We start from the raw sequence: 26556 nt of genomic DNA on the forward strand, positions 1-26556 counted from the left end.
TCTAGCAGTATCCCCGGCCTCTACCCTGTAAATACACACCCTGTGCCGCCGACCCCTGTGGCAACAGCCCAAAATGTCTCCAGACATTGGCAAATGTCCTCTGAGGAAAAAACTGCCCCCAGTTGAGAACTACTGTATTAAATCATATATTTATATCTTCTGTACTATGCTTATATGTTAAATTTCATAATTAAAATTTTTTTAAAAGGGAAAAAAATGTTGGAGGAAACGTGTCAAATTGTTAACGAGTTAATTCGGCGTGGCATGATTTGGGGCAATTTTTTACTTTTGCCTCATGCCTTTCTGTAGTTTGTCATTTTTAACAGCAAGTACATATTATGTTTCTAAAAAGAAAACAGGCCAGGCGCGGTGGCTCACGCCTGTAATACAAGCACCCTGGAAGGCCAAGGCGGGTGGATTGCCTGATGTCAGGAGTTCAAGACCAGCCTGGGCAACATGGTAAAACCCCATCTCTACTAAAAAAAAAAAAAAAAAAAAAATTGGCCAGGCATGGTTGCAGGTGCCTGTAATCCCAGCTACCTGGGAGGCTGAGGCAGGAGAATCACTTGAGCCCGGGAGGCGGAGGTTGCAGTGAGCCGAGATCGCGCCATTGCACTCCAACCTGGGTAATAAGAGCAAAATTCAATTTTCAAAAAAAAAAAAGAAGAAGAAAGAAAGAAAGAAAAGAAAGAAAGAAGGAAGGAAGGAAGAGAGGGAGGGAGGAAGGGAGGGAGGGAGGGAGATGGAAGGAAAAAAGGACATAAAGCTCTTTTCTTCTTTTTTTTTTTTTTTTTTTTTTTTTTTTTTGAGATGGAGTCTTGCTCTGTTGCCCAGGCTGGAGTGCAGTGGCGCAATCTTGGCTCACTGCAACCTCCATCTCCCGAATTCACGCCATTCTCCTGCCTCAGCCTCCTGAGCAGCTGGGACTACAGGCACCTGCCACTACGCCCAGCTAATTTTTTTGTATTTTTAGTAGAGATGGAGTTTCACCGTTTTAGCCAGGATGATCTTGATCTCCTCATCTCGTGATCCGGCCACCTCAGCCTCCCAAAGTACTGGGATTATAGGCGTGAGCCACCGCACCCGGCCGCTGTTTTCAATATTTTAAGTCATTTGTGATGTGTAAACAGCTCGGTTCAGAGAGTCCGGGGCCTTCAGCCCACTTTCCCTACACAGGTGAGTGAAGAGTGTTCCCTGAGGATAGGAATCCACCTCCAACTAGTTCTATAAGATCTCCCGACTCCTGCCCAAAATCTAGAGACCCCCAGGAGATAGAGAAGAGGAGGTGGGAGGGGAAGGCTGGAGGAGGAGACGCCCTGACAGGACTGACAGGATGAGGGAGAGGGAAGCGTCAGTAATGACTTCTGGGTTCCGGGCTGATGACACAGGGCAGAAATTCACCAAGTGGGGACACAGCAGATCCAGCCTTCAAGGAAATAAGATGTTTCAGCTTTAAAGCAGCAGGGATCTGGTTTTGTTCTTGCATGCATCCAAGCACCTAGAACAACAGCACCAGGCACATAGTAGGTACTCAGTAAATGTTTGTTCAATGAACTAAATGCATGAATAGAGGGATATAAATAATCACATTACGGAATGGAAAATGGGCAGGGCAGAAAAGAAGTACAGACGATTAAATACTATAGGAAATTAAGCTGCTCGTTCACACAATCAGTCAAAAATATCTACCACGGCCAAGTTACTCATGGTATTTTTAGTTAATGAATTAATTAATATAAAAACAAAAGAATGAGCAGTATTCATTAGTAGCCTCTACTATTAATAGAGGTCCTTAGATGGGGAAGCCAAAAAATTGCCCTCAGAGTCCAGCCTCCCAGAGCTCATAGTCTATTTTGGGAGGCAGGTCCTGAAATTACATCCGAGACAGGGAACAACTGCAAGGAAAGTGCGGCCAGCCCAGCCCCATACATTTCAGGCCGCCTGTAGGAGCCAAACACACAGTGCAGGCTGGCTTCTCTGCAAGCGGGCCACTGTCCCATCTGTGCCATGAGAAGGTTGGGCTCAGTGCTTCTCAACCCTGATGCACATCCAAAACACCTGAAAATTTGTCAGAAACAACACCTATGCCTGGGGCCCCACCGCAAGGGATTTGGCTTCAGAAAAGGCAGGCAGGGAGGTTGGCGGTGGTCTTTGGTAAAGCTCCCACACACAATGTTGACGTGCAGCCAGAGTTGAGTCCCCCCAGCCTACAATGCTTTGTAAGTTCAGAACTTACAAAGCATTGTAGTTCAGTGTGTACTTACAATGCTTTGTAAGTTCATTCACACAATCAGTCAAAAATATCTACCGCTAATGGTTTCCCTCCTTAGGCATCAACTCAGCCCCAAACTCCATCGTGAATGCTCCCACCAGGGGGAGCACAGTAATTTCACCTGCCACCACATCTCAGACCCATTTTTCCCAAGATGCGGTTCCAAAATAACCTCCTGCATTGGGTATTTGTTATATGCTGATTCTTAGGTCACCTTCCAGACCTGCTGCATCAGAACGTCTTCAGCTGGGGACTCTGGAATCTGTTTCTCAAACACATTCTACAAGTGATCCTCAAGAACAGTCAAGTGAGTGGACCATGTCCCAGACTGAGTGAAGCTCCCAGGCACACCTGGAGGATGGCTAGAGGCTGGGCTAGAAAGGGCACAAACACTGGACAGCACCTACTTGTGCTCAGCACTGGGACAAACCAATGAACAAATAGGACAGGTCACTGCTCTCAAGGCACCCTGATGCCCTAAGCATGGAGCTGAGCACAGGCCAGTGGGGGCGAGGGGGCGAGCATCCCTAGCAAGGTGCTGCTGCTTGTCATCCAGAGAGGAGAGACTCATGACAGCCAGGGGAATCCTGGATGTCCTCCTGGAGAAGATGGCATTGCCCTGGGCTTTGAAACACAAATAGACTTGAAACAGCTGGAGATGTTACATTCTATTATATGGTATTTCTGTTTTCCGAGATCATCAGTGCAAATAAATAGTAAGGCATTACAAAGAAGGAATACAGTGATCTGGGAGAGATAGCAGCTGCACGTGTTCGGGGTACTTGGGCCAGGGCAATAGTAAAGAGGGGCTTCAAGGGATTTGGTCATCTTCCCGACTCAAGGACAGTGCCCACTCCAAGCGCTGGTAGCTCCCTGCCGTGACCACTGACCTGAACACATTTAACTTCCCTGGGTTTCAATTTCCTTATTTGCAGAATGGAGACATCGGTAGCCACCACAGGACTGTTACAAGACAAGGGAAAGAGCTGTGAGCAGACCCAAAGAGTGTTAGAGCATCCAGAGCCATATACCAATATGTGCCCTGCTCAGTGTCCTTAGGGAATTTATTTTCCAGCCAATCGTGACCCCGCAATTTCTGCACAGCAAAGCCTTAGGCAGCATCTGATGGACAGCGGAGAATGAAGGACTTTGTCTTGAAGTTGCTCTTGCATAGTGAACTCCCAGGCATGTCACCGATCAATGAAAATAGTGAAATTTTCTTCAACATTTCAAATCACACTTTTCAAAAGAGGAATACACATAACTTGTCCCACAGCAAAGAATAAAAGCTACATATAGATCTCCCTTTGCCAAATCGTGTCTTTCAGCTATCATTATTTTGGGGGTGCTTGGAGATATGATTCAGATCACGGGTCAGACTTAAAAGAGCTCCCTTGGTGCCTCCACTGAAGGAGGCTTATGAGAACACCAGCCACTCTTCCCTCTTCATTTGACCATCTTTTCTGATACATGGATTTTTATTATTCTTATTTTTATTATTGATTCCACAAAGCTACAGGGTATGGCTCCTGGCTAAGTGGAAATCCTCTCTCCTCTCCTTATTTATCTTTCTCTGCAGAACTGGGGTCCTGACTCACAGCTATTGTTCCATCTCTTAATTTTGACAGATCCTTCCTCTTCCCTTTCCCCTCCTGAGACACCCGCTCCCGTGGGAATCTGTCTTGGAGGGGCTGGGGGAGGGGGTTCAGGACGCCTGGTGAGAAGCGGAGTGTGTGTGTGTGATTTCTCTGCTGCCCCACACAGACATACCTGTATCTACTCTAAGCACTACATGTAGGGGCTTAGCTTCTTGAATTTAGAGAAAATATCCTTGACATTCCTCAAAATTCCTTGTATCAAGGCCATTTCCATACTATTCTGTTCCTTTTCCTACTGATTAAGATGGGGCAGATTCAATATAGCCAATGTTGGATAAAGATGGGTGAATGAATGAATGAATGAATGAAAAAAGACAACTTTCAAAGCACATCATCTACACGCCCCGTTTTTCAGTGGCCCTGATTCCTCTCTACCTTCTGAACCCATCTTCCAACTTACCCTTATCCCCACTACCCAGTAAAAGCTCGGACTTTATTTCCTCTGGGTATCAGTCTCAGAAAAGTGATAACCGCTGACCTACGGCACTTTCGCTTTTCCAATTTTTCAAAGCCCTGTGGCATTTATTGTGCTCTGCTCATTTCTCCTCATCACCCCCCTGCAGAAGTTGGGACTGGGATTTCTGTCCCTGCCGACAAAGGGAGAAACTGTGGCCTGGACTAGGGTTAGCTCCCGAGCAGGGGCTGCAGACCCGCCAGTGAGCGCCGAGAGTCGGGTAGCACCTGAGCGTGGGCGCGGAGGCCACGGGGCTCTCACCTCGGAAAGTCAGGCTTGCGACAGGGTCGCTGCGCCGGTCCTTCTTCGCACTGGGGAGGTTGCTGGCCCTCACCAGCAGGCAGCACAGCATGGCTGGGCAGCCCCGGCGGCGCACAGGCGCGCAGTCGGGGCGGGAGCGGGAGCAGCGGGCCCGAACACCCACCCAGCAAGCGCCGGGCTCCCAGGCAGCCGCGCCAAGAGAGCTGTAGCCTTCGCTGCTCCTCCGCGGAGAAGTGGCCAATGCCTGGGAGAGGCTGCAGGGAGGACACCGGACACCCACTGGGCGGACCCTCCCCTCCGGCCCCTACCCAGATCCGCCCTGTCCGCGGCGGGCGGGGAGGGACAGGGGTCAGACGGGAGCCTGTGGGGGCGCTGGTCCCTAGCTCCGCGGGTCCCAGCTCCCGGCCAGGAACCAGGCGCAGCTGACGCGGGCGCGCAGCTCGGCCTCCGAGAGCGCACAAGGCGCCGTGGGGCCTGCTCCGCGGGAGCCTCCGGTGACCAAGGCTCCACACCAGCCAGGGCGCCCGGGCCGGGTGCGCACTGGTGCCGACTTGGCCCCCGCCCTGTGCGCTCGGCGAAGGGGTGAAAAGGAGGCAGAAGTGCAGGCGGAAGGAGCGGGCAATCAGAGGCGGGGACGAGAGTGTGTCTTCGGGGAAACCAAGTCAGAGGGCGCGCTGAAGGGGGAGTGTGCGGAGCGCGCCGTGCACCCCGAGCCCCCGGCCTCCCTGCCTCTCGCCTCTCTCCACCCGCCCCATGATCTGCGCCCAGGAGCCCGTCCTCTCCCCTCTGCAGGCTGCCGGGGCGGCCGTTTGGGTTTACTGGGACCCCTGGGACGGGAGAGACTCCGAGGTTCGAGTCCCCGCCAACCCGCCTCGGAGCCTTCTCCTCGGCTGTGTCGAGTCACTCATCTCTGGAGGCAGAGATCTGTATTCAAATCATACTGAGTTCCCTGGAGAACCAGGGTCCAGCTGCGGCCCATTCTGTCCCCTGCAAGTCCCCCATCCTCAACAATCTCTACACTCCCTAGTCTCCACAGTGGGAAAGCTGCTCAAGGTGTAAGCCTTGAACGGTGATAGTCGCTTCACTTATTATGCCTGGTTCCTTTCCAGCCTATGAACTTCTTAACACAGGGGCCCTGGCTTTGCGCTTCTATCCCCCAGCACTCCAGCACCTAGCCCCGGTCAGGGCACTGTCCATCTTCCCACCTCCCAAGTCCTCGCTAACCAACCTGCTCACTCAACCTAAATGCACTGCTGCGCAAAATCTCAACTCCCTTTCCCCTCTCTTATTTTGAGGGATACATCATTCTCACAGGGCTAAGCCATAACCCTGGCGAATCCAACTCAGCCTGCCCCCAACCATTGATGTCTTGGAGAGTAACACAGCCGGCCTCAGGGGTGCCTTTTGTAGTCATGACCCCTAACTCAAGCGAGCCCTCACTGCTGGGGGCAATCATACTATACATCTTGCCTCCCTCTCTCCCAGATGCCCCTAGAATACCCCATCGCCCAACCCCACTCTCAGTTTGCTTCCTCTTTACGGAGCAGAGAACTTCCTTAGGCCCCCAGGCTCCTTCTAATGCCCTCGGCATCTGTGCCCAAATCCTGTGAGTTCTCTCCTGTTCTTACGAATGAATCACCTGTACTCCCCACTGAGAACAACTGGGCACATGGACATAGACCCCATCCCCTCTCTCCCATTCAGTGGTGAGTCTGCAGTGATTCTCTTGCTCTCTTGCCTTACCAAGTTCCCCTGTTTACCAGATCATCCCATGAGCACATAAGTATGATGCTATTGCTCTCAAGAAAGCATACCCTTGACCCCACATCCCCTGCAGCTACTGGTCATTTCTCTCTTTTCACAACAATGCCCTTGGAAGGAGCTCTCCATACTTTCTGTCTCCAATCTCCCTCCTCCATTCTGTCTTGAACCCACCCAGTGACACCTTCAACCCCACCAGGTCACCAAAACTGCAAATCCCCCTCCCACTCTCCTTCAAAATATGCCCAAAATCCCACCATTTCTCACCATCTCCATTGTAACCGCCCCCAGTGGAAGCCTGTCATCCCTTGCCTGAGTCATTTAATCAACCCCATAGACTCCCTATGTGTCTCCTGCTCTGCCCTTGCCCCCACGGTCTATCCTCAATCCAATTCTCATGACCTGGTTTTACTCAAAGTCTTCCAATTTTGCTCCCATCTCACTCAGCACAAAACTCAAAGGCCTTACGTAGCCTTAAAAGCCCTGGCTGACCTCCCCAGGACCCATGCTCCTTCAAGCGTACTAGCCTTCCAGCTGTTCCCCAGACAGGCCAGACCAGCGCCTCCCCAGGGTCTCTGCCAGCTGTTCCCTCTGGCTGGCATGTCTTCCTTTCCTTCAGCTATTCACTCCAATGAGACCAACCTGGCCACACAATTGAAAACCACAACTTTCCCTCTTTCATCTCCCTTTCAGGTTTCTTCTCTAGCACCAATCACTGTGTAGCATATGTGTCTTACTGGTTTTCTGTCTTCCCCATCAGAATGTCTGCTCCAAGGATGCAAAGGTTTTGGTCTGTTTTGTCCACTGCTGTTTCCTCAGTGCCTGAAACAGCACCTGGTGCAAAGCATGGTCTCCATAAATTCTTTCTAAATGATGGACTGAAAGAATAAACATTCATCCATCACTTCTGACTTGCTGAAAATAAGTCACATCCCTGCCTTCAGGGAGCTTCTAGTTGGGGGTAGAAACCACAGAGGGTGGCAACCACATCTATAGGCACTGTGGGAAGTGCTCCCAAGAAGTGGAAGGCTGGTAAAGGACAGAGCTGGGATGAGCATGGGGGTGGGGAAAAGGAAAGAGAGGAGAGTCTGAGCCCGTTCTCATCACAGCACCTTCTCTAGCTGCTTGGACCCTCTCCCCTTCCTCCCAACTGTACCCTTCTCATCTCCCCTCAAGATGAGGTGGACATTTGATTCCCTCAACATTCATCCAGACCCCCTTCCCTCCTAGCAGAACCTGACTGCTCAGTTACGTAGCCCCAGCTCCAGGATGGATCCCACTCTATCTGAGCACATTTCTCGGCAATGGCTATCGGTCTAGCAAGAGACCTGTGTCCTAAGTCGTTCCCCTGGAGAGACAGATTTATATGCCATGAATACAGAAGCCCAACTCCCTCTCCTGCTTTGTGTGCATAAGGAAGCTTATAGATCCAATTGCTGACCAGTTAAGGACATAGCAGACACAATGGACAGCAGACCAGAGAGAAAAATGGAGCCTGCCTGGGTGCAGGATGATACTATGGAGTTGCTGACAGCGGCGGCCCATCTGGAATGGCCACTGCCAAGACGCAGACTGCAGTAGAGAGGCTGGCCAGCGTTGTGCACTCTGCAGAGCTGGTGGGGGCTGGGAACAGGTGGGAGCCCCACCCCCTACCAAGTTGGTGGGGTGGGAGCCCAGAGCTCCCAGGCACAGCTGCAGCTGCTTGGCTGTGGCCCCAGACCCAGGCATCCCTGCACTCTCCGGGGCCAGGAAGCTTGCAGGTTCAGAAGTGCCTTCTCCCCCTCTCTGGCCTTGCCCCACTCCAGTCACCCACTCCAGGGTGGAGCAAAGTTGTGTCCAAGCTCAGGTGCTGTTGCAACCCAGCCAGGTGTGTGCACTGACATGCCAGCCCCCTGCTGCCTCAATGCCCCCCAGACTTTGAGCACTGACAAGCTCAGGAGGGAAGTTGAGGGGCGGCTCTGTCCAGACCTGCAAGCACCCCTCTGCACGAACAGCCTAGGTGCCCTAGGCATGTTGATGGCAGTAGGAGGCAGACAGTCTCCTGGGCAGAAAGGGGTGGGTGAAACCCCACCTACAAGCCAGGGATGGCCTGAAGCCTGGGGCCTGGGCTGCCAGTTCCAGGTGGAGTCCTCAGCCCAGAGTGAGAACTTATGGTACTTTTTCCCCTGGCCCGCTCCTGGCCACCCATGGACCAATCAGCACACACTTCCTACCTTCTGAGCCCATAAAATCCCAGGACTCAGCTAGACTCAGACAGATGTTGGGACTACTAGGTGCAGGAAGGAGCTACCCACTCTGGGTCAGGTCTCCTCCACTCGTCAGGAAGACCTGCCTGCAGTGAGGAGCTACCCTCTGCAGGTCTCCTGTCTGCTGAGAGCTGGACACTCATCAGAAGAACCTACTTGCAGAAAGGAACTACCCCACTTTGGGTCTCCTGAGAGCTGTTCTGTCACTCAATGAAGCTCTCTCCACCTTTCTCACCCTCCAGTTGTCTGTGTACCTCATTCTTCCTGGACACAGGAAAAGAACTCAGGACCTGGTGAATAGCAGGAATGAAATAGCTGTAACACAAACAGGGCTGAAACAACCTGTCCCCCAACCCTCCTCGCCATGTTGCAGGTGATGAGAAGGAGATAAAAGCTTCAGCCCTTCGGGGAGCCCAGACCTAGGGGTCACACGGCTATAACACCCTCTTTGGGGCTCTGCAGTTCCTGGTGCCTCCAAGCTTCTGGGCACCACCGCATTCCCCGGTAGTCACAGTGGAAGCCGCTTGCATTATGCCTGGTCCAGCTGCAGCCTCGCACAGAGCCAGCACCTGTACCAGCACCTGGAGCTGCCTGCCCCACCACAGCTGGCATGCCTGGCTGTGCGCAGTGACCGGACCCTGCACTTGCTCACACACCCCTTGCTGCTCGGTGCCTGGCTCACCCTTGGCAGGCGTGGGATTGGGGCTGGTACTGTGAGCTGAGCATAGCCTGCCAGGCTGAGTGGGTGGAACGAGCCCAGTGGGCCCAAGCAAAACTCAGGCAAAGGTGCCACCAGTACAAAGGTTTCCAGCTGGAAAAAGCAACACCCTAAGGATCCTGTGACAGAGCTGTATAATCTATGTGCCCAGAGCTCACTGGGTCTCTGGACACCAGTTAGTGAGCTGATCCCCTTAAGAATATTTATCATTTAATAAATTGATTTTCCCAAGGCTTAAACATGGGGTGTCCAGGAGGCAAACAAACCTTGCCTCTCTGCTCATTTAAGTCTATCTGAGCCAAGATGTCAGTTGCTTGCAGCCTAAATCATCTTCATCTTTACTGACACCTGTGACTTTGGTACCATCTATGTGCCCACAGCATCCAAGTGACTCCTCCAAATCTTGCCACCACCCTCTCCTGCCGGGGCCACCACAGGTGCCTCCTAGCTGGAGGCATCATCACTCTGGCTATGTCTGGCCCATTATCCACACTGCAGCCAGGTGATCTTAAAACAAATATGATTAGGTCACTCTCCTGCTAAAAGCCTCTTGGGAGGTTTATCCAAAGCCCTCCTGTGCTCTTGGGATGAAACCTAGATTCATTTCCTTGGGCCAAAGGGCAAGGCCATTCCACCTCTCGCCCTCCGAGCTCTAGCTCCAGTGCCTTGTCAGTTTCTAGAATATGCCAGGCTCCCTCTCAGCTCTGAGGTCGGCTGTCCTCTCTGCCTCCAGCTGCCTTCTTCTCTTTCTTTGCAGAACCACCTATTCATACTTCAGGCCTCAGCTTAAAGATCACCTCTCCAGGAAAGCAGTCATGATATCCCAGGGTCTAGATGGGTCCCTCTGGCAAATGACTGCACAGCAGTGCTTTTCCTTCTTAGCACACATCACAATGGTCAGGAATAACTATTAGTGTAATTACCCGTTTCATGTCTAGCTAGACTGTGGAGGGGAGAGACGAGGGAGAGACCAAGGCTGCCTTAGTGACCCAGGTATTCCCAGCGTGTGGTACAGGACTGGCCTGGCGTTGGTATAGTGGACACTGCACATGGCTTCCGGGTGTGGGTTCTGCCCCTGGTGAGTCCAGCCAGTGGTTCTCAAAGGGGATAGTACTGCCCCCTAGAGGGATTTTTGGATATTACAAAGCCTTTTTTTCTTTTTCTTTTTTCTTTCTTTTTTTTTTTTTTTTTCTGTCTATCACAATGATTCCTGGCTTTGCTTTTTCCCCTATCATACCGCACCCTACCCCAGCTCCAATCCATCAGAGTCAGCACAGGAAATGGAAATCTGTAGTGGGTGTAACTAATATTTCCATAGGAACATTCCAAGGGACTTCTGCCTTCCCTTGGCTTGTGTACAAGGAAAAGGGTCTCCCCACATCTGTTCTGCAAACCAGAAAAGCAACCACTGGTGATCTGACCCCTGGACACTTCCTGAGGCCTCTTTCTCATCCCAGCCTCCAATTTCCTGGTCTGGCTGATGTTCACTATCCTGGACTTCTCCATAATCAGATAACCGATCCCTGCAGACTTCATACTGAGGCCTAGTAACTCAATAGGGCCTCCTCCCGAGGGGACACTATCAGGAATTAAGTTCTAATGGAAAGTGTGGCTGAGACCTGACCTCCACTCCCCAATATATGTTCTCCCCTTCATCCATAGAAATTTTCCATAGCACTTTACTTGGGTACATGGTCACCCAAATAAAAACATTTCCCAGCCTCCCTCATAGCTGAATGTAGCCAGGAGACTAACTGATGACCAACAGAATATGAGCAGAAGGGCTGTATATAACGGCCTGGATGTGTCCTTAAAGGGAAGGGGCACGCCTCCCTGGCCCCCTTTCCCCTCTGGCAGGAATATAGACAGGGGCGTGCGCCATCATGAACCACATTGTCAAAGGGAACTTCTGGGGATAACAGAGCAATGAAACAGGAGGAGCTGGGGCCCTGGACAGCCTGTGGGTCAGAGTCTTACCAGCCAGGACTGTCTACATTCAACTATTATGTGAGTGGAGAGACCATTATGCTTATACCAGTGTGTGTTAGGGCTTGTTTACAAACAGCTAGGTCTGCATCCCACCTGAGGCTTCAGGTGAGGGCAGCTCCTCGGGACCCCAGGCTACTCCAGCCCCACTGTAAAGGTGATAGGGCCGGCTTAGGAGCCATAGCCTGGAAGGAAGGGCTTGAGGGGCCTGTTTGCAAACTGAGTTTCATGCTTATTGCAGTATTTCAGGGCTGACAGAGGTAAGGGGGACGGGGACTAAAGCGCTCCCACTCACTCCATCCTGTAGTCACTGATGACAGGTGCTGCCTGATGAGCCCAAGGGAGAGGACACTGGCTGTCTTCTCTCCAGAGAGCCCAGGCCCAAGGTCTCCAGGACTGAATGAAATACTGTGTCTCAGAAGCAGTCACTGGTGTTCTTTGGGACACATCCAGCCTACAGACATGTTGTCTTTAATCAGTACAATGTTTTATAACAAAATTGTACCTTAAACATTAGAAGATTTTTCCATATACATCTGAATTTACAGCTTCTCTTGAAAAAAATCAGAGAAGGTGGCATCTGGGCCTAGATTTGCCACCTAACACTGACCATCTGGCACCTGTAAACCAGGTGTCCCCCCTCAGCTCACTCCCAGTAGGCATATATGATGTCCCGTCTGGCTTGATCTCAGTCCACCTGCCATGCTTCTGGAAGTGCGTGAGTTTGTGACCCCTGTCACTTATTTGTGGCCCTACCTTCCTGACCATTGAGGAAGGCATGCTTCTGATCCCCTCTTGCTGCTGGAGTTGGGCCAGTTCTCCTTCTCTGACCACATTCTCCTAATGTTAGCTGGTTCTTTGTGTTTCCCAAGACCTAAACATGCGGAGCCCAGGAGGCAAACAAACCTTGCCTCTCTGCTCAATGTCCTCGACCTTGAGAGGAACATTCTATATGAGTTAACAGGACTCCTTCAGGGCATATTTGCCAATGTCCAAAGGCTTCCAGAAGTATAGATGAGGCCTTCTTCCCTATCCCTTCACATTCATTTAAGAATACGTGTCCGGTGGATATCCCAATCCACCAGCTAGAATTGACAGGGGACCTGTGTGTCCAGCAAGAGGGTAGAACCCACGTGCAGTCCTGGTTCTGGCTACAGCCATGATTAGGGCCTGTCAGGGGAGAAATCCACAGTGAAATCCATAATGGAAACAGTCCTGGGCTTCTGTGCTGGGCTTCTGTCCTAGGCCACCCTTTCCTAGCGGTGTGACCTGAGGCATGTGATTGGACGTTTCAGTGTCTGTTTCCGCTTCTGTGTAATCAAGAGAACGAGGACATTTTGCAGTGGTGTTGGGAGGATTAAACAAAACACTAGCAACTCCAGCACAGCACACATCCACAATAGATGTGAATGCTCTGTCTGCTAACATCCCATGCTAGTGGACAAATCTGGAAAGAGACTAGTATGCAGGAAGTAGAGAAAGAAAGTGAGTTTGGCCTGGGGAGAGGGACTGAAGAGGTTTGTGGGCTACTGGGGTGTCACCAGAGGAATATTTGTTCCCAGAAAGAGAAAGTACCCCAGTGAGGGCCACTGCCAGCCATCAGGCAGGTGGCCAAATGCTTTCACCTCAGAAGGGACTACTCTAGGAGGGGCAGCCAGAGAAGACAGGCCCAGTGTCCCTAGGGGCAGACAGATGGCCACCCACCACTCAGCCTGTTGTGTCCAGCCTGGCAGGACAGTGGATGGACAAACAAAGCTGAGGATAGACTTGACCAAGCAAAAAAGACATTGATGGATGTATACAATTATTTCTTAGTACATGTACAATATATGTTAATAATAATGATTATCATAATAAATTTATGTAAAATTATATGTAATAATAATTATTATAGTTAACATTTATTGCTTGCCTGGCTGTTCGAAGTGCTTTATATGGACTAACACATAAACTCTCCAGAATCATTCCTCCAAAACAGGTACAAGCTACTGTTATCAACACTTTACAGATAAGGAAACTGACACAGAACGGTTAAGTAACTTGCCCAAAGCCACACAGCTGGAAAGTGGCAGACCTGGGATCCCGAGTTCAAGATGCAGACAGTTCTTCTCTCCCTCTTGTTCAATGCTGTTATCCCACTGGACTGTGACTCAGGCTGCCAGCTAGCCGCTCTTCTGAGCCCCCGCCCAACTTTTACTTTCTCCTAGACTGGCTAAGCTTGGGATCCACAGTTACACGACCCCCTCCCTGGAAGTTCCAGAGCACCTGCCATACCCACCACAGGTTGCCCACCTCAGTGCCACGTGACCATTGCCCTGGTCTTGGCTTATCAGAATCTAGGCAGCCACCATAGCCCTGTCAGAGCTGTGAGCTGGCCCGGAATGAGGGTACTGCCTGGAGGGAGCATCCTGCATCAACTGGTGACTGATTGGTCCCATCAGATATAGACAGGGTGAAGCAGAGAACAAGGGCCCCCTGAGATAAGAAAGCATCTGCAAGACTGGAACATAAGGGCTGAGGATGTCTGTGCTTGGGTGAGCGAACAGCAGTAAGGACCATTCACGTGATGTGGCAGGATGAGAGAAGTCAAAGTGCAGACTGAGGGGGGCATCAGAGTCTCAGCCAGGCCTGGATTCAAGTCCTGTCCCTCCACCTTTTCTTGCTTGTCTTTGGTAAATCCAAGCTAAAGCCAGAGGTAGATAGTAGAGTGGTTAAATCTGGGGACATTGTGGGGGCTCAGGAGCCGGATACTTAGACTCGAATCATAACCCCACCACTTGCCAGTGTATAACCTCAGGCAACTTACTTAACCTCTTCATGTCTCAGTTTCCTTATCTGTAGAACAGGAGTGATGACAGTTGCTACCACACATGCTTGCTAAGGGGATTGAGGTGTATGTGTCTACATGTAAGTGCCTGGTACAAATTATAACTGGGTCATGATGTAGCTTATATTAACGTTCTAGTTAGAACAGTATCTGCCATAAAATAACCATGGTGTCAGTTAAACAGATCTCTTTCATAGGACTGTTGGTGGGATTTTAAAGAAACACCATCTGACAATGGTATGCTTTTGTGCTTAGCAAATGTCCATTCCCTCTCTTTGTGAGGAACATGCATTTGAAACCCCAGAATCCTCCATCTTTTGGTCAATTGTTTCACACTGTGCTCCTGCAGCCCTGCACTCCCCCTACTCTGACTCAGCCTCTTGCTGGGGACCCCAGGCACCGCCCTCCCTGGCTGGCTCAGGTCTGAGTGCCCTGGGTGTGGGCAGCACATGGTATGCTCTCCACAGCACTTTCTTACTCATGCGCCAAGGATGCTGAGAACAACAGAGGGCACTGATGAGGGGTTGGGGGTGGGGACGCTGTGGCCACTATGTGACCTTGGCCAGGCTCCTGCACTTCTCTGGGCCAATATCCTCGTCTTTAAGGGGGGATAATATCCCTGCCCTTTGCCTCACAAAGCTTCTGTGAGCTTGAAATGAATGTCTACGTGCACAAAGGGGCTGAAAGTGTGGCTACAGGGCATTATAATCATGTAACCAAAGGAGGGGCTTTATGGGACAACAGACGAAGAGCCTCGGAAGAGCAGACCCAGCCCAGCTGGGGAGGGAAGGCTTCCCAGACTGGTGTTTTGCTTTGAGCTGCATCCCTGAGACCAAAGTCTTCTGTGTAATCATTCACCAAGCTGACCCTGCCAGGGAGAAGGAGAGTGAGCAGGCCTGAATGTCATGGGGAGGCCAAATTTGGACATGGGTTAGGAGCTTGGCTAATGCAGGAGGTGAAATGTGGCCAGGGGCTGGGGGAGGGGAGGGACTGCATTCCCCAGGACGGCCTGGCGGTTTCAGTGATGACTAGGGGTGGGGGTCTCTTCCTAGGCTCAGGGGCTCATGACGGATTGGCACAGAAAATGTACTTCCTTTTCCCAAGGTGAGCTGTGCGCTCTGGGCCCTGGAAAGGGGGAGCCTACCCCGAAGAGTCAGGCAGCAGGCAAAAGGCAGGTGGGGGTGGGGAGAGGGTCCAGCCAGGGATGTGTAAATGGGAGGATGCAGGATGGGGGGAACTGCTCCACACACAGGCCCTTGGGGCTGAAATAACAAAAGCCACACCAGCGGCACTTCCTGTACTTCTGGGGTTAGAAAGTGCCTGCCATCTATTATTCATTCTTTCCTTTCTCCAACCAGAGGTCTGAGCCTAGCCTGGGTGAGGGACCATGAGGTAGGAGCCTGGTGTATTGAGTGTATGGGGATGCAGAGGGGGCATGTGGTCAGGGAAGGTGGAAGAAAATCTGGTTCAGGCTGAGTGGAAGCCAGAGACAAAGCCCCTGACAGCAGGGGCTGCTGCAGCTGAGTGTACATGTGTGCACCTGGGGAGGGCACCATTCACAAAGCCTACTCAGCCCCCAGGTTCGGGGGCTGTAAATGGGAAAGAGGTGCTGGGGTGGGAGGAGGCTGCTTCACCCACAGAGTGCCTGTCCTCCCTCCCCTCCATTAAGGGGCTTTTTACAGTATGAATGGTGTCCCCTGGAGTTGTGCAACAGGAGCCCAGAGCCCTCAACCAGGCTACTAAACAGGGCCACTGACCTGACCTGCCCAGAGCTGAGGATGCAGAGAGGAAGCATGAAAGACTCCCATGTCCTCCCTGCTGGAAACACCTGGATAAAGCTCATTTCCAGAGGCCATGTGGGAAACTGATTGAGAGCAGGTCAAAGCAGCATGTTAGAAGAAAAAGCACAGCTGGAGTGCTGCCACCACCGCTTTGGCCCCTGCTCTTGGTGCACACTGCTTTCCAGGCCTCAGGACCATTCACCAACTCCTCCTTGAGCTCTGCTCTGGCCCAACAAATCCAGAAGCCCTGAATCTCACACCCGGGAGAGTGTACTCATGACATGACCCCCTGCACATGCTGAGCTGGACACAGGGCCTGTGCTTTCAGAGCTTCTATTCCTTGGAACATCACAGGTGTTCCAACGCTCCAGGCTGTGCATGTGCTTGGGATCATATGTGCAGATGGCATCTGTGAACAGGTGTATCCAGGAGCTTGTGGAACTGAAAGGGAATGTCTGTGCTGAATGGCCAGAAACCAACTAATGCTATGATTTCTGGAAGCCTGGGATGTAGTTAGAAGTCAGATCTCTGGGGAGAAGGGGAGTGGCAGGTAGTGGAGGCTGAGAGGAAAACCCGCAGGCTGGGTGGGAGGTTCACACTCTTTCCCCCTCATTCTTCTCCCCCAGTATGGTTCCAAGCCCAAAGACCCAGCTGTGTAGATCCTAGCTCTGCTTGGTCCTGAAGGGGTTCCTGGAGAGCAGACAGGGCCCATCCCTCAGCTCCTGGAGGAAAAGTCAAGTCATAACTCTATGAAGGTCCTCCTGTGGGAGGTCCCAATCTGATAGGGGAGTAGCTTTCCTGCTCAAGAAGGCCTCACTCTGATGACAGAAACCAGATATGAACCCACCTCCCTCCATCTACTGGTCCGTTGGGGGCAGGGGTTGGGGGCAGAGAAAGTCTCTAAAGGTTGGTGCTGTGACAGCTGTGCCCAGCTGCTAAATTTCCCCCATCCTGTAAAAGGGTAGGGTGCCTCTGCCTCCAGTGGCTGCCAGCCTGCCAGGCCAGCCTCTGAGAGAGAGCAAAGGGCCAGGAAAGCAGCCAGGCGCAGACCAGGGCGGGAAGAGAGCTGGGTTATAAATAGGCCTGGGACCAGGCCTTCGGGGAGAAGGCGGAGAGCCCTGCAGTACAGCGCTTCGCCGCCTGCAACGCGGAAAGACCTCTTTTCAGAGATCCCGAAAAGGTGAGAGGAGAGATGCTGGTCCCACTTTCCTGGCCTACCTCAGTGCCAACCCGGGCTGAGCTTCCAGGAGAAGCACCAGTCAGGCACATCTCTCCTTCCAGCCTCAGTTTCCCTCTGAGTCGCCCTCTGCAGACCTGTGTCGTTGCAACACTCAACGTCAGTCTGGCGGGGCCAGAAAGTCTCCTGTCTCTCAGCTCCAGGTGCTCTCCAAGGTTGAGAGCTGCGGCGTCACCTCCTCTACCCAACCCCGACCCCCGGCGGGGGCGGCCGGCCCCTCCTACCTGCAAACACCGCAGAGCAGTAAGCATCGCTGATGTCGGTGTCGGGTGTGTGGACGTTCTCAGCATAGAGGATGAAGACCCTCAGCATGCCTGGTGCGTGTAGGGCCCCGTGCGCCCAGGGCGCAAAGAGGGCTCGGAAAGGTCGGGAGGGCCGAGGCCCCGCTTGTGGGTCCCCTAGCTGGAGAGGGTTGGCTGGGCGAGGTCGGCTCGGATCTCTGGCTCCTGGCTCAGAGCTGTTGCTCTTAAAGGGGAACGGGCCACCCCCGGCTGCTCCAGTGGGCTAGGCTGGGTACCCACCCACGCTGGGCTCACCACGCTTGTCAGTCGGCGTTCCGAGAACAGGGGCTTCTCCTCATCTTCCACCCCCGCCGCCCTTCCCCAGCTCCGACGAGCTGTAATCTAATGCTCCGGCTGCGGAGTCTCCCAATGACACGGCATTTTGCACCTGGCTGGGCGGCGGCCGCGATGACCGGGGGCTGGACCAGGGCTCCGGGCGCCCGGCGTAGCCCAGATCTCGCTCTTGGACAGGAGAAGGGCTCGGCTCCTCCCCCGAGCTTCCACCGCTGGCTGAGCGCTGCGCCAAGTCGGTTGCCTCCTTCCGCCTCGGGGATTGGAGCAGTCTCTCCAGAACCCAACCCAACCGCCCGGGTAGGACGGGGGATCCTGGGGAGGCTCTTTCCGTAAGAGAAGCCTGGAGCTGAGAATTTCATTGACAAGCAAGGCAGCTGTCTTAAAAACTTTGTCCCCTTTTTCTGGCTTTGAAAGCAGCACATGCCATTTTAAAACAAAAAGCATAAAGAAAGAAATCTCTGGTTCTGAAAAAAATAGTATATGAACATTTGGGTATTTGGCAGCCCAGGCTTTCTCCTCTGAATGTATATACACATGTAAACTGCAGTATTTATTATGTATCTGAGTGTAGAATGCAGTCTGTGTCCCACGTTTTCATGTGACATCTTGCATCATTCAAAAATTATTCATAAAGAATATTTTCAGTAACTATATAATTGTCTGTCATATGAATGTACTAGATTCACAAACTTTCTCTTCTTTCACATTTAGGCTCTCCCCAGATTCTATTATAATAGTGAGAAAGAGAGTTTCTTTTTAATAAAAAAATAGATATAAACTCATCTTAGCCCCCCTCCCTCGCCGCCCAGTTCTTCAGATTAGATTCTAAGGTCATAGGATATGACTTTTTTTAGGTTCTAGTACCTATTGCTAAACTGCCTTCCTGCAGATATGTAGATCCACACTCCCGGCAGCCGTGACTCACCTTCTAAAGAGGGCCAGTTGGATGGGTGTGCAGCTGTCAGCAAAACTCCCACAGCAGCCCATGGGGGCAGCAGACACACCCAGGGCAGGATGGGCTGGCCGCTGACAGGTGGCTGATTTTTCCCCATAGGGAGATACCAGAAAAGAGCAACACTCCCCAAAAAGGTCTATAATTTCAAGGTTAGGGTAGCAAACATTTCCTGTGGTCACTCAGGGTCCTTCTGTAGTGATCTATGCCTTCTTTTCTTTGCATTTAGCACAATGTATGGTGGGGAGAGGAAGAGGAAGGGGGAAGCTGAAATTCAATCATTCATTTAATGGGAATGTATCAAGTTCTAAAATAAGTCAGGCCCTGTCCTGGATGGGGGACACAGTGGTGGGCACAAGTGACACAGTACATGTTATGGGCTGAATTAGGTCCCCTCAAAATTTCTGTGTGAAAGGCAACTCCAGTACCTTGGAATGTGATTCTACTTAGAGATAGAGCCTTTAAAGAGGTGAACAAGTTAAAGTGAGGTCATTAGGGTCATCCAATCTGACCAGTGCCCTTATAAAAAGAGGAAATTTAGATACAAAGACAAAGCAGGGATGCACGCACACAGAGAAAAGGCCATGGGAAGACACAGGGAAAAGGCGGCCATCTGCAAGCCAAGAAGAGAGGCCTCAGAAGAAACCAAGCCTGCTGACTACACCTTGATCTTGGACTTCCAGCCTCCAGAACTGTGAGAAATAAATTTCTGTTATTTAAGACCCCCAGTCTGCAGTACTTTGTTATGACAGCCCTAGCAAACGAGTAGAGTCCCTAACCTCAAAGAGCTTCCAGTTCAGTGAGTGAAACTGAGTTATGGAATAAACACGTCAGTCACATACCATTACAAATATGTAAGCGCCATAAAAGACAGAAAATGTGGGAGTGTGAGAACAGAGAGCAGGGAGTCCTCATCGAGTGCCCAGGACAATAAGAGCTATTTGAGATAAGATCTGAAGGCCAGCTAAGAGTTCACTGGGCAGGACTGAGGTGGGGGCAAGAAAGAGAGTATTCCAGAGAGAAAGAAGGAAGCCCTCTGTGTCAAGGTCATGGGAGGAGAGGAGTGTAGATTAAGGGGTTGTGGGATGGGGCAGGCAGGCTGGAGGGCACCATGCAGGGCGTGGGGGAAGCTTCCTGAGGCCTGCTAAGTCTAGAGGAGTGGCAGGATCTGATTTACGTCTCAAAAGCTCCCTTTGGCTGCCCTTGGAGAACACAGTGCAAGGGATCAGAGTGGAAGTGAAGAGTTAAAAGCTAGAGCAGAGGGTCAGGGTGAGAGTTTATGGTGACTTGGACCAAGGTTGTGAAAAGGGGGATGGCGCAAAGTAAGGCAAAGCTAGGAGGAAGAAAGGAAATTCTGCAAGAGCTGGTGAAGCAATCAAGTTTCCCACTACAGAACTTGGCCATTATGTGTTGCTGGAGAAAACAGCTTTGGCTTGGATGTGGTAATTGATTGACTCATTCATTCATTCATTTACCAACATTTATTGGTACCTTCTCTGTGGCAAGCACTTTTCAGATTCAAGTTTTAGAGAAAGATACCAAGGAGGGAGTAAAATTTAATTGCTTTGGGAAGAAGGGCAGGAGGCCCTGTTGATGTAGGGAAAGCCCAAATTATGGTCTATTTTTGAAGAAGTACAGTTTGGCTCTATTCAGATGTATAAAGTAACATGAACCTGCTCTGTGGCAGAGCTAAAATTGGACCTAAGAAGTGGCTAGCTGCTTGCAAATATGGCGTGGCTACAGTGATTTGAAAAGAGCCAGTTTTCCTTATAGGTTAAACACCTTCCTCGCAACTTCACTACTTTATTCATACAGAAGGCTGTCTTCAAACTTTTTCTGTCTGTGCAGCAATAAACCTCTAGTGAGCATGTCTGCCCCCAAATTGTAGGACACATTTGGGGTATCTTCTCTATTTAAAAGAACCACTTTCTCTGAGACTACCCAACCTGAATCAATCACATTATCTCCCAAAAATGTGGAATTGGGACTGAGAGAAGCTAGCTTCTGTGTGGCTGGAGCTGAGATGAATAAAATGGGAGGTTCAGAGGGGGCCCCGTGCATGGAGAAGTGGAGAAAGTTCCGCAGTCAGAGAAAAAGAGATCACATGTAGGGGGCGAGGTGGGGAAATCAAGACCCAGAAAGAGAGCCTTCTGGTTGTTGTTCCTGGCTCTCATTCCTTGAGTTTCCCTGCCTGTGAGTGCTGAGATACCTCTTGTCATGGATATTTGTCCTTTCTGGCTTCCAGCTTTTAATCTCCCTCTTCCTAAAACATCCTTTTCCCACCCCTCATGAGTGGTCTTGGTGGGCAGAAGTGCCTGCCTTTTTTCTGGAAGCTTCAGAGCTAGGGCCTCCCTCTCTGTGTCACTGGGCAGTGTGGCCCAGGCTCAGACAGTTGGATGCTCTCTCCCAAGACTTGAGACAAGTTCTTGAGCTTCAGGAAGTCAGACATGGCAGCTGCCATGTGACAGCAAATGACCAGGTATGGCGCCGGCTGTCCAAGTCCTGTCCATAACCAAAGCCAAGTTCTCCAACCTCCCTCCATTCTGTGAGCCCCCCAGAGCTCTTCTGAAATCCTCTCTTGTTTCAGATATCCAGGCTTGGCTGCTGTAGCTAGCAGCCAGGGATCCAGACCAACATGTCCAGTGTCTTTATAGTGAGTTGTTGCACATTTTACTTAGGGTAACTTGAAGCACAATTCTTTTTATTTTTTTTAGAGACAGTCTCCCTCTGTCACCCAGGCTGGAGCACAGTGGCAAAATAGCTCACTGCAACCTCCAACTCCTGAGCATGAAGCACAGTTCTGTTTCTTGCTATAAAAGAACAAGTTCTTGTGGCCCTGGTGACACTCTGATCTTGAGTTTCTGGCCTGCCAAACTGTGATAATAAATTTGTTTTTAAGCCACCATGGTTGTGACAATTGGTTAGAGCAGCCACAGGAAACGAACACACCAAGGCTTTGTCAACACAACCAACCTGTTAAAGAGGGCTGGTTTTCAGGCCACTTTTACTACTTTACTGTTTCAGGACAGAAACAAAGGGGAGGGAGGTGGCTCTCCAATTTCACTGAGAAACTAAGGGACAAGTTTGATACTATTTTCCAACAGAAAATAGAAAAAACAAACAACAACAACAACAACAACAAAAAAACAGAAGAGATTTTTCACCAAAGAAGTAATGTGAACACACTACATTATTTCTATGTTCTCTGTCTTCTGCCAAAACCACAGATCCTTGCAAAGCTTGCTAAGAACCATAGACCCTGGTAACAGCCTGGTCATCTCATCTGCTTCCCCTAAGAAGAAAAACTCATGGTAGTCTCAGAGAGTTTCAATTTCCCAAGAATCTACCATAATAAACAGTAAACAATAAATAGAAACTATTTTCTGTTCAGGCATGGCTGCTGACACAATGGAAAGGAGTGAGCTCAGCATGAAGGTGCAGGGGTTTCCTGAAAGCCCTCATTCCCCTTGTGCAGGGTGTGAAGAGCAGCCTATCTCCTGAGCTGCAAGAGCACAGCTCTGGGACTAATGTGAACAGGTCAGCCTGTGTGCACAGTTTTCCTTTTGGATTTAGTTCAGAGGGTGAGGAGTCTCTAGAGAGCATGAGGGAAAGCCTACACACACAGTGATTGTTAGAAGAGCCACTCTTTCTTCTTGAGCTGGGACATTCATCTCCTGCTTTTGGACATCACAGCTGAGCTCCTGGTGGCCACCCCACCTCCATTCCCAACGTGTGACCTTTTCTGATTCTCCAACACGCAAATGGCATATTGTAGGACTTCTTGGCTTCCATAATAGCATGAGTCAAATCCCGTAACAAATAGAGATTTATTTACTGTTTCTGCTTCATTTTACTCTCTCTGTACACATACACCTCCTATTGGTTGCTCCTCTGTAGAACTCTGATTAATACACACACAGAAGGCTTCTGAGAAGTGAGGGAGATCCAAACCTGAGAAGTGAGGGCAATAAGACTAAGGAACAGGAGTTTAACTTCTTCCCAAAGTAGGGTTATCTCATCTTCTGGAAGAGGCCACAACATCCCACAGGATGCAGCAATCCTAGCAAATGTGAGGAAACCTGTTCTAGGCTCCAGCAGTGAGAAGAGTCAGGTGCTGGTGATGGCTGGTTCCTGGCAAGGGTACAAAATGAAGGCACGGGCAGAGCTGATGCAGGCAAAAAGAGCAGGTTTGAGTGTCCCTATTGCATGTCTCAGGGAAAAGAGGGGCCAGAAAGCTTTCTGCAGCTCACACCCCAAAGGACTCCTGTTGATTCATGGGAAGACATCACCAGAAAAGGCCTAAAGAACATCTTTAGGAGTTAAGAGGGCAACAAATGTCTCACTTTGTTTTCCTCTTGGCTGACGGCCAGGACTTTGGAAAAGGGGCACCAAGAGAAGTGAATATTTGACTTAGTGTTTTTTGTTGTTGTTGTTTTTTATAGAGACAGGGTTTCGCCATATTGCCCAGGCTGGTCTTGAACTCCTGGGCTCAAGCAATCCTGCCTCGGCTTCTCAAATGCTGGGATTACAGATGTGAGCCACTGCAACTGGCCTAGTGTTTCTTAAAGTACTATGAATCTAAAGGTCTCCTCCATCAGAATCTTCTTGTAAAAAATGGAGACACCTGGGTCCCCCTCCACTCCCAGACCTACTCAATCAAAATCTGGGAATGGCCCAGGAATCTGGCTTTTAAAAGTTCTCACTTATTCTTATGCAGACCAAAAACCAGGAACCACTGACTTAGGTTGTGTCAAAGAATAGACTTCAGCTCTTTGGATCATAACCTAAAATGCCAGATGAATACACTCTTGAATCTGGATGGAGTACATTTCACAATGATTGAGAAGACTGTCTGAAAATTGGCTTTAAGTGAAAAAAGGAGGACTCGGGAGGCAGGGGGAAAGACAGTGGAAAGGTAATATTCAGCTAAAAACTGTAAGACCAGTAGGACAAGACAATAACAATGACAGCAGTGTAAAAAGATGACGCTAGAGTCAGACCACGTGGATTCACATCTTAGCTTTCTTTACCTACTAGCCGTATGGCCTTGGGCAAGTGATCTTACCTTCCCAGCTTGGTTTCTTTATCTGTAAAATGAGAACTATAGAAATGCCTGCCTCATAAAAGAAATGCTTAACATACATTATGGTGTTAAATATTAGCTAATATTACTATTATTGGAATGTATGACTAGTATTTTATAGGATTAAAACTTTAGAAATGAAGCCACAAATAATGTTTATGATCTCTGACATCTATAAAATGTTGGAATCATTTGAGGTTTTAACAACAGAGGTATTGAAAATGGTGAAAGATACTTCTTGTTCAAAGAAGAGTTACTACCAGGGGAAAGAGAGTTCTGCAGATCAAGAAGACATATGCCTGCATGGAAATCCTTACCAAGACTCATGCAAGAGAGTCTCTAGTTGAGGACAAGGAGAGATAATCTGAAGAGTATGATCAATGGAGGTGCATGGGCAAGCTGAGGTGGTGAGAGACTTCCACTCTCTGGACATTTGGGGAAGTTACATTAGCTCAAATATATGCATCTGGTAATGTCGACTTACTTTAGGGACAATTCCATCTCTAAGAAGATGAACTGAGAGAAGGGACATCTTAGAGCCTAATCCTGACGAACAAGGAAGAACTTGTTGGAGAAGCAGATGCAGCAGGAAACTTGGGGAGAATTATCTTTGGGATGAATGCTGCCAGAGCCATGTACTGGTTTCTAGGCCCAAACCCTGCTACTTTGGTGGGGCTCTGTCTTTCCACAACATGCCCTATTAACCAGGCTCTCCAAAACTCAGGGAGCCCACGTAATTCGTTGACACTAGCAAATCCCTGGCATTCCTAACAGCTTTCTTTTTTACAGAGCCAGCTGAGGAACACTTCTTGAGGTTCTTCATTATTCAGCTTGAGAAAAACAGAACTGAGCTTTATAAACGTCCTGCTGAGACCACAGGATAAAGCAGGGTACAGTCTTTAATACTCAGCCAGTCCTTCACAGTAGCTGTGCTCCCTTGCCCAAGCATTACCCAGTTGTCTGATTCAGAAATCAGATCCTGACATTTAAGAATACCTTCCCCTCCAAGGTGATCCCCTTTAAGCCTATAGCTTGGCTCTGAGGTCAATCTTTACCCATATTCAACCCTCCTCAGTGGTTTTAGGATGGGTACTTGTCAGAGCATCCTGAGTTTGTGCCATCCAGCATATAATGGAGGGGAATGAGATTAAAAACAACAATCACCACACAAAGCTGCTATAGTCTCCACTTCTGTAGCTGGTGGCAAGGCCTATGTTGGTAATCTGAGTTAAATCTTTCCACTCATGTTTCTCTCACCCTCTGCCAGCATGAAGGCTAGGCAGACTGGAGTCCTTGGTGGGATTATCTTTACTGGATTGTCAGTTTTCCACTGACCAGGACTATCGGGCAGGAGAGACCTAAGGGGCGCTCCCATGAATCTCCTGGGTTCTGAACAGTTCTTGTCCCCACTGTGTAGCAGCAATTCAATTTCCCCCTGGCAAACAGATCAATCATTCCCATTAGGCACAGTGATCCTTTTCCTATTCGTTTACTGGCATGAGGAACTCCAAAAGGTGAGAGGGCAGTCTTGGCTCCCAATTCATTAGTCATGTTCTTATTTCTTGGTATATGAATTCCTCTCTTGGGCACTTGGGCTTCCAAAAACACTGAGGCCAAGATCACAGAGACGGGAACTAAAATCCTACAAGTGGGTCAGTAAGTCTAATAGGGAGAGGAGGCACTCTCACCTCAACTTCTTGGTTCCTAAACCTGTAAGTTCTAGCCATGGGAGAGACAGCAACATGTGTTGGCCTCTATTTTAAGGCACATGAAGTTTCCATAGGACAACAGCTACATTTCTTAGGATGCTGTATTGGGGGAACCCACCCCCAATATTTCAACATAGGTTCTATTTTCCCTAAATGTTGGCCAGCTGAGACATAAAGAGTACAAAGAGAGGAATTAAACAGCTGGGTCTCCAGGGGTGACCTCACATATCAGTAGGACCATGATGCCCCCTGAGCCGCAAAACCAGCAAGTTTTTATTAGGGATTTCAAAAGGGGGGGTGGGTGTATGAACAGGGAGTAGGTCACAAAGATCACATGCTTCAAAAGGCAAAAAAGAACAACAAAGTTCACATGCTTCTGAGGCCAATAAAGATCATAAGGCAAAAGGCAAAGCAAAGATCACAAGGTAAGGGCAAAATTAGAATTACTGATGAGGGTCTATGTTAGGCTATACACGTATTGTCTCGATAAATATCTTACACAACAGAAAACAGGGTTCGAGAGCAGAGAACCGGTCTCTCAAATTCACCAGGGTGGTATTTCCCCACCCTAATAAGCCTGAGGGTACTGCAGGAGACCAGGGCGTATTTCAGTCCTTATCTCAACCACCTAAGAGAGGCACTCCCAGTGCAACCATTTATAGACCTCCCCCAGGAATGCAATTCTTTTCCTAGGGTCTTGATATTTAATATTCCTTGCTAGGAGAATTTAGTGATATCTCTCCTACTTGCACATCCATTTATAGGCTCTCTGCAAGAAGAAAAATATGGCTCTATTCTGCCCAACCCCACAGGCAGTCAGCAGACCTTTGGTTATCTTCCCTTGTTCCTTAAAATTGCTGTTATTCTGTTTGTTTTCAAGGTGCACTGATTTCATATTGTTCAAACACCCATGTTTTACAATCAAATTTCATATTGTTCAAGCATACATGTTCTACAATCAATTTGTACAATAGCAGTCCTGAGGTGACGTACATTCTCAGCTTACAAAGATAACAGGATTAAGAGATTAAAGACA

General features: G+C 49.8%; 2 protein-coding genes across 2 annotated transcripts in view; one reads left to right on the plus strand and one right to left on the minus strand.

Annotated features, from left to right (window-relative positions):
* Positions 1-4881, minus strand: part of DYSF (dysferlin) — a 219204-nt gene extending 214323 nt beyond the window's left edge. Inside the window, exon 1 of the mRNA XM_050755219.1 lies at positions 4646-4881. Within this exon, the coding sequence (XP_050611176.1) occupies positions 4646-4736 (91 nt within the window). The 5' untranslated portion in view covers positions 4737-4881. The remainder of the gene's footprint in view (positions 1-4645) is intronic.
* The window catches only part of PAIP2B (poly(A) binding protein interacting protein 2B), a 577567-nt gene that overhangs the window by 295563 nt on the left and 255448 nt on the right, over positions 1-26556 (plus strand). The gene's annotated exons all lie outside the window — the stretch shown is intronic.

This window comes from Macaca thibetana, chromosome 13 (assembly GCF_024542745.1).
Source record: "Macaca thibetana thibetana isolate TM-01 chromosome 13, ASM2454274v1, whole genome shotgun sequence".
Taxonomy (NCBI): Eukaryota; Metazoa; Chordata; class Mammalia; order Primates; family Cercopithecidae; genus Macaca; species Macaca thibetana.